The sequence below is a fragment of the Panthera tigris genome, chromosome A2, assembly GCF_018350195.1.
Source record: "Panthera tigris isolate Pti1 chromosome A2, P.tigris_Pti1_mat1.1, whole genome shotgun sequence".
NCBI classification, from domain to species: Eukaryota; Metazoa; Chordata; class Mammalia; order Carnivora; family Felidae; genus Panthera; species Panthera tigris.
In genome coordinates, this window is record NC_056661.1 from 98,020,907 (window position 1) to 98,034,674 (window position 13,768).

The window sequence follows — 13,768 nt, forward strand, 5'->3', positions numbered from 1 at the left end:
TCTGTGCTGACAGTGCGGAGCCTGCTTTGGATCCTCTGTGTCCTTCTCTCTCTGCCCCTCCCCTGCTTGCAAGCTCTTTCTCTCAAAAATAAACAAACATTAAAACACACACACACACACACACACACACACACACACACACACACACAAACTACTAGCCAGAACATTTTAGGAGAACAATAGAAAAATGATGCCAATGGATCTCCATGGTTTCCTAAGGATGTGTGTTTTTCAGCATAAACAAGGATCCTAGGTCTGATAGAGGGAAAGCAGTATGTCCCCGTCTTGGGGAGAGGGTAGGTAGTATGGTAGTAGACTCTGCTCCATGGACATAAAATTATGACATTTTGAAACTAGAAGAGATTTTAGAGGCTTTCTACTGACACACCTCGTTACGCCCACAAAGTAGCAGAAACCCAGAGATGAAATATCACTTTCTGTCTGCCACACCCAGAATCCAGGGCTCTGGATTCCCAGTTCAGTGCGTTGCTGTCATGTCATGTTTTCTTCTCCTAGCTCAATCCAACAAATAATTTATTTTTAATTCTCCAATTTGTTGCGGTCATGTAGAAATAGCCCACATCTTGTACAGAAACCAGATGCCAAAGGTGGTTTGGAATAGTTTTCTGAGAAGGAAACTTTATGTGTGATACACTCGTGTGTTTAGAAACCAGAGCTGTCCCATACTTGGAGTCTTTCTGTAAGGAAAAAGAAAATGTCTTTTGATGCCTTACAATCTAGATAGGCTCTGTTTCATACTATAAGGGTGGGAGACCAAGGTAACAGATTTGGAACAATTATTTCCCAACAAAGTAAAACATAATTGCAATTGTGTTTTAGCCTCCTGCCAGCTCACATCTCTCCCGTTCCATTACACTTTGATTGATGCCACAGTCTTATTTGTCCTTGACAGTGCACATAATGTTTTTCTCTTGGTGATCTTTGCTATTATGTATGCAGTCTTTGAGTGAAGTAGAGGTGAGAGTTGACAAGGAATGGCTATTCATTTCCAGGCAAAGCCAAAAAAGGCATTAGGTTATTATGCTTCCTTTCCTTCAAATGTCAACACTTACTATAGTTTTATAGCACCTGTTATCCTTTACTAATAACCAGTTTCCTTTTAAACTGACATTCTAACATTCAACTTGGATTTCATAGAATTACTACAAAATGTGATGTGGTATGGGAAATCCGGTTCCAAATTATGCTGTCTGCCTCGTCTTTGTCACTTCACCCATGGGGGGGGGGGGGCGGGTGCGCACGGGGAATTGCAGGCAAACAAGGCTGATCGAAACAGGCCATCCTTTCTGTTTCTGTACCCGGCAGCTTTGCCCGATGGGGATTTGGCCCGTTACACAGCAGATGGAGCCCTAGGAGGTTGCCAGTGGCAGGTGGTAAGGAGTGTGGTACACCTGGGCTCTGTATTTTCTGGGCCTGGAATTAAAGCAACGGTCTTAGTTTCCTTGTTTCCACAGGGTTAAGCCTGTCATATCCTGACCTTGCTCCATGGGCTCCCGTGGCAGTACAGAGCCCTCACTCTCCATCTCAAAGGTTTTGATTCGAAAGGTCCGACCAGGGCCAGACTTTGCGATTCATTGGATGACACCATCCTTAAAACCTGTCTTGTTCCTCGGCAACCCGTTTCCCCCTGCAAAAGATCTTTCCTTAATTGGGTCAGAGTAACTTTTGTAGACTGTGATGAGTTGGTTTGTCTGAGCAGACTTTGCCGTAAGACAGAAGCGGGAAAATTCAGTGATTTTGCCCCAAGGCTTTTGAGGTGATGTGGCTGGGAAACCTGGCTCTGCCCTTCACAGAATGGCCTTGAGTGAGTATGAGACCCTTCTGACCTTGTTCTCCCTTGTGTAAAATGGGGAAAATATTGGTGCCTACCTCACAGAGTTCTGTGAGGATGTAAGGAGAACATAAGGCACAGAGGAACTGGTCAGTAGGAAGCAGTGGTTATTCTGCTCTTGAGATTGGCAACCAGAATAGGAGAATGCAACCCCGTACGGTTGGCTACATACATTTATCAGGATCCTGCTGATGAGGCCGTTTTCCAAAAATACTGTTATTGGACGGATCTTATAATTCAAGTCTTCCAGTTTCCTGGAATTATAGCATTTTGTAGCTGCAAGAAACCTGGAATTTTCAAATGAGGATACTGGGCCCCAGAAGTCAAAGCCTTAAGGGTAGCCGCCCTTATCTCCAGTCTCAGGAAGGATCCCCTCTTCCAGCCCGTGGCCCTAAACAGAAACCTGGGGTCATTCTTTTACTACCCCTTCTCCAACTTATAGTGGTCATCAGATCCTGGGTGGACAAGACAGCACTTTCTTTTCACCCCATCTTCTTTCTCCTTAAATCCACATTCTGGCCAGTCTCAGCTACTTACATATCCCGTATGGGCCACACTCTCTCTTGACAGGGAGTTTGTGAATATTTACTTACTGCTTGTACCATTCTCCTACTTCTCTCTATTGTCCTTCTCCTGACTGTTAACTGTCTGTCTTTCAGTTCTCACCTCAAACGTCACTTCCTCCAGAAAACCTTCTCTTATACCTTTCTCCCACCATGACTAGTTAGTCCAGCCCCTATCCTTGACCTCATCAAACCAGTTAGCACAAAGCAGTATGTTTGCATCTTCACTCGTCTTTCTCTCCTAAGAGAGGGCAGGCTTTTGAGGACAGGGCTGGTGTTTTTCAAGTGAATGTCTAGCACAGATCCTGCCACCTAGCAGGACTTCAATAAAGGGTTAAACAAAGAATGATTGAGTGCGTGAGTGAACACAGCAACTAGTTAGCACTAGTCTGAGATGCTGGTCACAGACACCTTTTCCAAACATCTGGAATTCTTTCCTGCAAATATCCTTGGAAATTCTGATCTTGAGTCTATGGGATGCCCCAGTCAACTGTCACTGACTCCTGAGTTTTAAGATTGTCTAGTTTTTGTGGTGTTTGTAGAGTGTTAGCAATAGCCTTAACTTATAGGCTTGATTTTTAACTTTATTTAAGCTTATATTTTAAATGACACAAATTTAGAATAAAAAGGAAACAAAATGCTTCTTAATGCCAATCTGAGTGACTATTTTTTTACCAGGACTGAAAACTGGTGTGAGTTAGGACCACCTAGGTTGATTATCTCCACAGAATCCAGAAAGCTATACATGTATAAAATTACCACTCTGTGCTTCTTTGGATGTCAACTGTTTTCTTGGTTGTGGTATTATGGATGAAATCTGATTTCAAAATAAATATAGTGGCCACCATTTCAGATTCAGTCCCAGCTTCATGAAAAATTGGCTTTAATGCAATGAGGTGTCCTTAATGGGGCCACCCTGAAGTTTCGTCCTGTCCTTGACCTTCTGCTGGATTGCTGTAAGGTAGGACAGACAGAGGTTTCCTGGCCTGTCCTCACTTGTTCCTCTAATAACTATGGAGCTGTCTTTGAAAAAGTGACTGACAGTTCTCAGCTGACAAATTTGCTTTCTTTGATTTTCCTCCCTGGGTCTCAGCTGTGATTACTCTTTGCAAACAGAAATATCGTTTTCTGGGAAAGACACCTAGCACATTTTTTAATTGCTAGCACTGCGAAATCACTCCTATTGAGTCATTAAAATATATTAGGATTCTACAGTAATTACATGGAGAAAATCAAAAGTTTCGTGACTAGAGCACTTGGTATAACTAACTGCCTTGGATGTAGTATCACTCTGTTTAGTTTAAGGTACTAATTGGTAACAGATAGGAATTGCCTTTATTTCTAATAAGCCCCAGTTACCTAAGTTTGCATTTTCCTTGTCACCTTTGAGTGCCGATAGCTTTCTTAAGCTTTTGTTACATCTAGATGGACATTTGTCCTTACTAATATATGTCACTATATTGCCTTCTTCCTTAAGAATTAAAGAAGGTGGAAGGCAGAGAATGAGTTGTAGAGGCACCTGTATGAAAAGGAATGAAATTTTGGAGGAGGAGTTCAGGTGTGCTGTTTTTGCACAGTGTATGGTTATGCATGCTGATGTGTGACATGCCCTCTAGTGTGTTTCTTAAATGTTTAATGCTTAAAGAATAAATTTTAAAAAAATCTGTGCCTTTCTGCATAGGACATACATGACAGAAAGTTTTAGATAATATACTCTAAGTTTATTGGAAAGGAAAGGATTAGGCAGATCTTCTTCGGTTCACTCTATTTAAGCTCCATTAGAACCTCCTTGTCTCATTACCATTGACACTCTGTTGTCCTTCACTATGTTTTTGTTAAAAGAATGAGGAAAGGTTAATGACTCTTTTTGTTGCTAGGATATAGCAATGACTCTGTTATGAACACTGGGTCACTGAAAGTTCAGAGGACTCCTAACAGTGCTGTTGTAAAGACGCTTGCTGAACAGAGTGCAGTTGGCGGAAGGATGTAGAATTCTGAGATTCTATAGTTATAGAATAACAATTACCAAAGGGAGATAATTGTTCATTTATTCAATACGTTAAAAAAAAATTTTAATGTTAAATTTTGAGAGAGAGAGACAGACAGAACACGAGTGGGGTAGGGGCAGCGAGGGAGACACAGAATCTGAAGCAGGCTCCAGGCTCTGAGCTGTCAGCACAGAGCCTGACATGAGGCTCAAACTCTTGAACTGAGAGCTAATGACCGGAGCTCAAGTTAGACACTTAACTTCTCAGCTTTACTGTGAGGATATAGTGGTGAACAAAATAAACACATATCTGCTCTCAGTAAAGCTGAAAGTCCAGTGATGGCTAAACTCTCCACTGTAAAATCATATTGTTTCATACTGGCTTCCTAAGATGGATTTTGCTTATCTTAGTTTTTCCATTTGTATTTCAGTAACTTCTATGGTAATTCCCTTTTGTTTGATTTCCTCCTTCCTTTTTTTAACTTTCTGATATGTGAATGTTGATATAGATCCTCACTCTGCAAGGCCCTCCTTCCTATTTTAGTTCTATCTTTGCCTCTGTTGTGCGCATACACTTTGGAACTTTCTTCAATAAGTTTAAATGTTAAAATTGGAAAAGAATGTGAACTTTGCTATCTTCACGGATAGAGATTAAACTGTCATTTCAGAATTTTGGGCTAGGTGAGAGTGCCAGAAAGCCTCTAGTGCTCTCATTAGCCTTCATCAACCCCCACAATGACAGTTTTTCCTCAAATGACAGATAGACTTCAAATATGAGAGCATTTTAAGCCTGAGATGAATAATAACAAAAGTGTCGAGCCCAGCATTATGTGCAGAGATGCATTTTGCTTATAATCATTGTGTAGGTTGTCATCTGGAAGTAAAAGTTGCATGGACTTTTTCTGCTTCAGATGCCAAGATGTAAATTATGCTTTGGTGCTTTGAAATGTACCCGGCTACCCTTGAAGCAGATAATATACCTGTTAGGGTACCCAACTTGCCCCTCGGGAGGAGGGTGTGTTTGGTAACTGGATAATTGGCTTTGACAACCTTAAGATAGCTTCACTTTTGTAAACTCTCAAAGCTTTATCATGAAGCAGGATGTTACCATGTTTCAGATGTGGGATAAATGCCTTAAGTAATTAACTGTGTTAGGAAATAGAAAAGACCTGAATGTTTAATTAGCCCAGAATCCCACCGATGACCTTCTTTAACCTGTATTTTGTTGTTCCTATCCTATAGAAAACACGAACCAGACATAGGATCTGTCTATATGAAGCCCTGTGTTTGTTTGACAGAATTTGGGAAACTTCTTCTGAATGATTTTTTTTATTCTATATTTTTCTACAAGATAATTTTCTCCCTTGAGTTAATATATTTAATGGAAGCCTGTGAAAATCAGAATTAAGTTACAACACTTAGATATCAATATTGCTCACATGCCTCAATAAATATTGTAGCATGGTTTATTTTAAACCATGGTAAACTTAGATTGCTGATACAGACTATATTTTACAGTTACAGATTTCAGAACTAGTTTTATTTTTTAGTTAGATCCCAGTAATTCTTTGTTTTTGTAATTCCAACATGGGGCGTGAATATTATAAACACGCACTCATCAAGAATTGATAGATAGTATGTCTTCCCAGAAGGGACAATGGGGTTGAAAAAGGCAAACAGAATTAAAAAAAAGAATAATCCATATTATCCCAGCCAGAAATACTTAACTCTGATGGTTTCTTTCAAAACTGAGTGAGAGAAACTTTCATACCATGCAATAAAAGCAGGGGAAAAAAAACCTTCAAACAAAAGAGAAAGCACCGGGTTAGTAATTATTAAGTGGAGCAGTTGCAGTGTTTTTTCATCCTTTATACACATGATTATATCTATTTATGGCTTTTGCTTGGTCTTCACTGCCACGCATTTACCACTTTCAGTTTAAGCCAGGAAAAGCATATACTTAGTTCTGTTATTAACTTTTCTTACTGGCATCTACTCTTTTTAGGCTGATATGCAGCAAAAGAAAGAACCTGTTCAGGACGACTCTGATCTGGATCGCAAACGCAGAGAGACAGAGGCTCTTTTGCAAAGCATTGGTATATCACCGGAGCCCCCTCTAGGTACCTGAACGGTGTTACTGTTTTCTTAAATTTGACTTGCATGGGATTTACCATGTCCAGCGTTTACTGTTCTTTTATGTTTCTTTTATTTTTATTTTTGAAGAAATTCTGTGGCTTATGGTTCAGCTGTATTTATTTTTGGAATTGAGGGGGCTGGAAGGAGATGGAAAGACAGATTGCTGCTTATTGACTGATTATATGGTCAACCTTCTCTACTGTGTACTAGTAGATTATTTTATACTTGTTAAACGAGTTGCCACATGGTAAACACAAGAAATCTTGGAATTTTTTTCTTAAATTGTTCTTCATTTCCATCACTGAATCCCAGCCTCTCTCTGCCAACCTAAATACTGTGAATCTGGTTATGAATTTCATAACCACTACAGGCATAGAATTATTCCATGATGAAAATAGAAAGCTCAGTGGGAAATGTGAAGGAAAACTTAAAATAGTGACAAATTAACAGCTACTTAACAAGTTTAAATTATTCAAGTCTATTGTAGATCTTGGTTTCACTGCTAATTGGCATTTTTATTGCAACACCCCTCCTCCAACTCATTCATTTGTAGTTAATTGTCCACAATCTCATTTTGTGACTAGGGTTTGGATATTGAATTATTTGGTTTATGTGTGTTGAAGGTAAACTTCTACATGATGTGTTTATTCTGTCACTTCATTGTGTACCTCTCATGTGATCATTTATTTTATTTCTCTTTATCCATTTACTTTCCATACATTTCAGGATAATCCTGGGGTGTCTGTGAAACTACATGATAGCCAATATAGTAAAAAAAAAAAAAGACTTTAAAAATAATGCATATAAATAGATACAATATCAAGTCTTCATTTCAAAATAGTTTTTGTTTTTTTAAATCCCACCATTGGCTTTTATATTAAAATAAATTTTTATTTATTTCCATAGTTAAACTAAGAATAAAAATTGTCCCATGTACAACAAAATGACAAGTATTTTATTAATATAAGTAAGAAAAAGCAATATGTAATAAGCTAATGAATTATTAAGTGTTACTGGATATAATTTAACATATATACACACAATTAAAACACCATAAAAAAGTATTTTATACTGACCCTCAGTTTGCATTAGGTAAAATCATATGTCTAACAATTATAGAAGGAGCCCCTACAAGATGTTGGTTACTTCGTTTAACTCCTTTATGGTATGGAAGATGTAACCTTTGGGATATTTGGCTGATGGACCTTCTTTGAGGAGCTGACAAACTTCTTAATACTTAGTTGACTTGTGACATAATGTAGACACTTTGCAGTAATCCATTATGTTTTTGCCTCAAAATAGCCTTTGAGATTCTGTTGCAGTGTGAACACTGGTTAAGCCCCATAGTCGCATGTCCTATTTTCCTCTATTATAAATAAAGCCAGCAATTAAACTTTAAGAACAAAACAGTTAAATATCTCTAAACCATGACCACTATGGCCAAATTCTGAGCTATCCCTGCATTCCTGACTTGGTGAGAGTGGCGCCCATTTTCAGTTTTCATCCATCTCTCCAACTTACCCTCTGACTTACTACGGAGGGTAATCAGTGAATTAATTATGGGAGCTCACGAAATTCCCAGTTCCATGACAGATCTGCCGTTGTGTTATAGGATTTGGACAAAATAGTTAAACCCTTTACTCTATTAAATAAATAAAAGGAAATTGCACATGATTGAAACCAAATGGGAATCTACACTTATGTATTGAAGTTTCTTTCTGCCCATATGGCTTCTTTGGCATGTGTGATATTGAGAACCCCCTGAATTTGTCTGGCCTGGAGCCATCTTGGCTATTTGGTGCAGCTTCTATCTGAAGGACGTTTGGCTTGTACCTGAAGGACAGAAAAAATATATATATACATTTACATTTCCTGTACCTTTTTTCTTTTCTTATCCTTGTGTCAGATTTTCAGCTTGCACTGACCTCAATCTTCGAACTTATTTCTCCGGTCTTTAGAATGGCTGTTTACTTTTGTGCCCATGGCAGTGCCTTCTAGCGCTGCCGCAGGCGAAGGGAAGCAAGTTCCGAACACAGTAAACAATACAATGGGATGAAACTATTCATTAAATGTAAAAATAAAGCCACCTGGCATTTTCCTTTGTTTTGAAAAAGATTTTTAAATTACCAGGTTTAACATTTACCCTTTCTCTATCTGTCATTTAGTCTCACATAGTAAATGCAGTTTATATTCCACAGAGAATTGATTTCCCTCCAATGTAGACATACAACAGACTTTCCTCTCTCTCTTTGACGATTTAAAATTATTCAGAATTACTTATTCCATAATGTTTCAAAGTTTTATAGACACCCACTTTTTTAATAGGTCACATCTATACTAACAAAATAAAGTGGAGAATTGAAATTATCTGGATAGGTCACCCTAGAGAGATATTTGAGTTGAAATATCTGGATAGCTATTTTGATTCTCCATTTCACTTTGTTAAGGTGGACATGGCCTTAGAATCCCTAAGTTAATTCTGTCTAAATTCATTTCAAATTTTAATTTCCAAAATATGAAAAATTCACTTGACTTTCTTCCTTTTCTTTCCTTTTTTTTTTTTTTTTTTTTTCCTTACCCCATCTTAATCTCTCCTGGCCATACAACCACTTTAATTTGGGCCCATTTGTTTTGATTTGTCTGACACTGCTCTTCTCCAGTGCAGTCGCTGCATTTTTTAACATGGGATACCTGTTATTTTCATTATTTAGTCCCAACCCCTATGTCTCCCTCTTCGAAATCAGTGAGCACTCCCAGTGAAGCTGGAAGCCAAGACTCAGGAGACCTGGGACCATTAACAAGGTAAGAACTGTCCCTCTAACAAAGGCCAGGGGGGATGTCAATATTATAAGAAAACAGAGGCCAAAAAACACCATGCCACTCTGTTGTGTGCTATTAAATGTCCATGCATCTGCATGTATACTCAGTCAGTTTATATTTAGATTTATGGTGGCTTGCTGTTTTAGTGGCATAGAAATGATTTTGAGTACTAGAAATGATAAACTTCTACCTTATTTTTCCTTGATTGGGCTAATTTAGCACCATGTGTCTTGTTTGACAAACACAACCACATCCATTAGCTTAGGCCTAAAAGAAAGAGAAGGATCAAAGGCAAGTGGAATATATATCCAGCTTCTTATTATTCTACTCTGGTTTGGTTTCCATGGGAATTTTTGTTAATAGAACACTAACATGTTCTAACCCTTAATTTAATTTTTTAAGCGTGGTGCTTATTGACTTAATAGTATTGACTAATTTGATAACTCAGTCCCCAAAGTGTTTTTATTATTATTACTAATTATTATGATCATCAGAGTTGACTGCTCTGTCTTCTGAGTCAATTGCCAGATTTTTATTACACTATATATACTCAGAAGATTAGGTAACTTCTGAAAGTGAATATATAGACATTTTCTAATTTGACCACTGAAGGGGTATCCAGAAGGCAAAGATGCGAAGAGAGAAAAGAGAAGTCTCATTAACATGCATGGAGTCATGGTAACTTTCTTAAGCCAGTTGCCTTTGCTAGGACTCCCGTATGCAGGTGCCACAGGCGGGTGATGTTAATGAGCTGGGCGTGGGGGCCTGCGGCAACTGGCTGGGAAGCACCATGGCTAGGCCAGATGGTCTCCTCACAGCTCAGGCTGGTTGAGCTCATGTGGAAATACGGACCCGATTTTTCCACATCTTTCCATTTTTCATTAGAAGCCAAAAATTAAGGGCTTCATGCAAAAATCTCCTTAATGTTAAACGTTAATGACTTTGTTAAAAGTAGTTGTGGGGCGGCTTTTGTCTCTGGGCTGGCAATTTGTGACCTCTGTCTTTGACTCGTAATTAAGATTAAAAAAAAAAGTAAAAATAAAATAAAATAAAATAAAATAAAAAAATAAAATAAAATAAAATAAAATAAAATAAAATGCTTTACTAAAACTTCAAATAAAAAAAAAATCATCCACCACACTAGTGTTCTAACAAATCAGCCTTTGCCTTGTCCATGTATCTTTCTATCCTTGTCTACCTGTGTATATTTCTTGTTACCATGTGTGTTACTGCGTGACAGGTAGACAATTTTGCATTTTTCTTTTTCCATTTAACACATTATCATAAGCATTTTCTTTTGAAAGGACATTATTTCGAGGCCGAGGCAATTTTGGTAGAGAAAAATATGGAAATCAGAATAGTCTAGTATTAGCCTGAGCTGTAGCGTTTTTGCATTTTGTTTGTGTATGTTTCCTTTTTTCTTTCTGAAACCAATATGTAAGTAAGACTGGAATTGTCTCACCCATATCTGCCTGTTGGTGTGTTTCAGAATTGAGTATTTGTTTTATACAGGGAATTTTGAAACCAGTGGACACTACTTTCAGTTTGAGAAAAATGGAAGTAGAGATTCTGTGGGTACCAGGCTGGTTTATTTTAGCAAATCGCCTTTGTGATTTGGGGGCAGCACACGTCTTCTCTCATCTTTTGCTTTGAACACTTCAAAAGGTCTTTGAGAGGAGGGAAAAAAGTAACAATAACACAGTTCTGTAAGATCTAACATTTGTTCAAGAGCTGGCACAATATAATTACATTCCTTAGGGGGTCCATTGGCCTATCATTAAGTTAATATATTTGCCTGTTTCTATACAATGATGGTGTTGTGTCATTAATGCTCAGCTTCAAGGGGTGCATTTGGCAGCATTAAATTCTATTACTGACTTCACAGTTGATGAACCCTTTTGAAAACTCTGTAGAGAAAGCTGACCTATGCTCTTACTGCTTTGGGGACAGCAGCAAATATTTCTTCTCAGAGAACATCACTCTTCATTTTTCCCCCACTTATATGATGTTTTTGTAACTTAATGAATCACTTTGGAAGAGGTACTGTCTACTCCCACCCTGAGTAAATTCCAACTAGCTTCCATTCTTGATAGGACCGTTCTGGCAAGGGTGGGCAACTAGAAGTCAATGAGCAGATTCCTTCCTGGATGCAGGTTTCATAGGAATGCAAGAAAATTGACACTGAGGAAATGATGATTTTCAGAAAAACTGAGCACAAGATTTGCTTGAGGAATAGGAATATTAGGAATATCTTAGGATATCTTGCCCTTATTTTGGACTAAGGAAAATCCCATGCAAGTTTATGTCTTTGCTTCTATAAATAGATATGAATTAATTTCAAGAGAACCTTAAAACTTCAGTTTTTAAAATTCCACTTGGAATATCTTTTTCTATAGAAGAAACCTCTTTGAAAACAATTACTATTAACTTTAACACGTCATAAAACATGACTGGGAAAAAGACTTGGTAAATCCTGAGGATATAGCTCTATAGTCACAAATTTGCTGATGTGTGTGGAATTTGGGCTCTTTGAAAAGTGGAAAATCTTTCAGAAAATAACTCAGAAATAAAATTAACACATCTGGTCCTACCTAACGGTGCACATACATTCTCTGATCCATCTGTCAGAATCTAAAACCAAAACTGAAATTTTCTTTACAGAGCCTAAACTGGCAAACATTTCTTATGTAACCTCTGTGAGTGGTTAATTTGCAAAGTGGCACATTTAATATACCTTACGGAAAAGTTTAAAGTAGGGCTTTAAAAAAGTCAAGTATAACAAAAATTACTTTTATTGATTTTTAAGAGCAGTTGAGTAAAGGTTTTAAAACCAGTGAATAGAAAGTAGAAATATGTAATCATTTTTCAATTATACTAGTGTGATTTAATTTTAACTTAAAGGGTCACAATTTGTTTTGCAGTTTCTGCTTCTGTTGGCATTGCCTGCTTCTCATTTGCAATTTACATTTGTGGCATTTTTCTTTCTCTTAATTTTGGTGGAAGCAATCATTGCTCAGTTAATCATATTGGGCAAAGAACAAGCTCTTAGATATTAAAAAATCTATTTTATTAGTAAAACATTTGGAAGACTAGTTTTACTTAGATTTAAAAATCCTGCATATACTATATGCAACTGAAATCCAACACAGTATTAAGAAGGTACTATGCTATGATTAATTAGGATTGGTTAAAAATTTCAAGGATATTTTAGTGTAGAAAATGTGTTACCATAATTCAGCATATCAAAAGATCACAGAAGGAAGAGTGATCATTTAGTAGTATTTAGTTAAATGGTACTTGAGAAATTTAAACACCTATACCCATATTTTAAAACTTTTTGTAAATGAAGAATAAAAATATTTTTTCGCAAAATGTTAAGTATTAATCTCAAACCAACAGCCTATATCTTTTATACACAAGAGTGATGCATCTAGCACTTTATAGCCCTGAAAGAAGAATGACTTATATTTAGTTGAATAATACATGTCTCCCTTCCTCAGGAATGGCAAGTTCCTTGAGGTCAGGGAGTGAGTGATATTTGATAAATGTTGGTTGAATGAGTCAACTATTTTCCTAATTTTTACAGATGAGGACACTGAGGCATAGACAGAATAAATAATTGTCTCAAGTTCACACAGAACATAGCTACAGTGCTAGGTTTTAACTTAGACAGATTGTCAGAAATGTTCACAATCTATACCACTACCCTACATGATCTCTGACAACAGTTGATATAGGTGATATATCCCTATATCACCTATAGGGTGATAGGTGACTTAACCCAAAAGGTTATTATTAGTATTAAATAAATTAGTATCTGTAAAGCACTTAGAAAGGAGTCTGGCATATGTGAGTTTTAGCTATTGTGGTTTTTTTTTTTTTTTTCACCTGTTTCCAGTGGGAAGAGATCTCTTTAGATTCTCTCATAAAATTTGTTGGCGTCATTTTCAAGTTTGATGATGCTGTATCTTCATCTAAGTAATCATGTAAAAAAGTTGAATGTGACAAGGCCAAGGATGGATTGTGGTCCATGTCCCTGGACACCACTTTCTGGGTTGTCCAACTCTTAATCCCTAACTTTCATAGATTCAACCAGAAATGAATCTAAGTGGTAATCATTCACCCACCTTTATTCTTCTCATTCACATGGATGGATCACAGGGGACTTTGCACCAGGGTCCTTCTCTTGGTTAGCCAAGATTCCTTTGGCTTCTCAGGGCTAAACCTAAATTGGAGGCTGTACTAGCCTGCCTAAACCCAGGCAGGTGTATTGATCTCATAAAGTTCGCCTGACTACCAGGGTGTAAGCAATACCATGTCCCAAACCTGATTCAAGGAAGAAAACTTTCAAAATGATTTGAAAAATAAAGTATGTGTTAATATGTTAATATTATACAATTTATTATAATA

General features: G+C 37.4%; 1 protein-coding gene across 2 annotated transcripts in view; it reads left to right on the plus strand.

Moving 5' to 3' along the window:
- The window catches only part of DYNC1I1 (dynein cytoplasmic 1 intermediate chain 1), a 307,556-nt gene that overhangs the window by 27,920 nt on the left and 265,868 nt on the right, over window positions 1-13,768 (plus strand). For both annotated transcript variants that reach the window (XM_042977393.1, XM_042977394.1), the window contains exons 3-4: window positions 6,408-6,522; window positions 9,250-9,340. In XM_042977393.1, coding sequence (XP_042833327.1) covers window positions 6,408-6,522; window positions 9,250-9,340 — 206 coding nt within the window. The remainder of the gene's footprint in view (window positions 1-6,407; window positions 6,523-9,249; window positions 9,341-13,768) is intronic.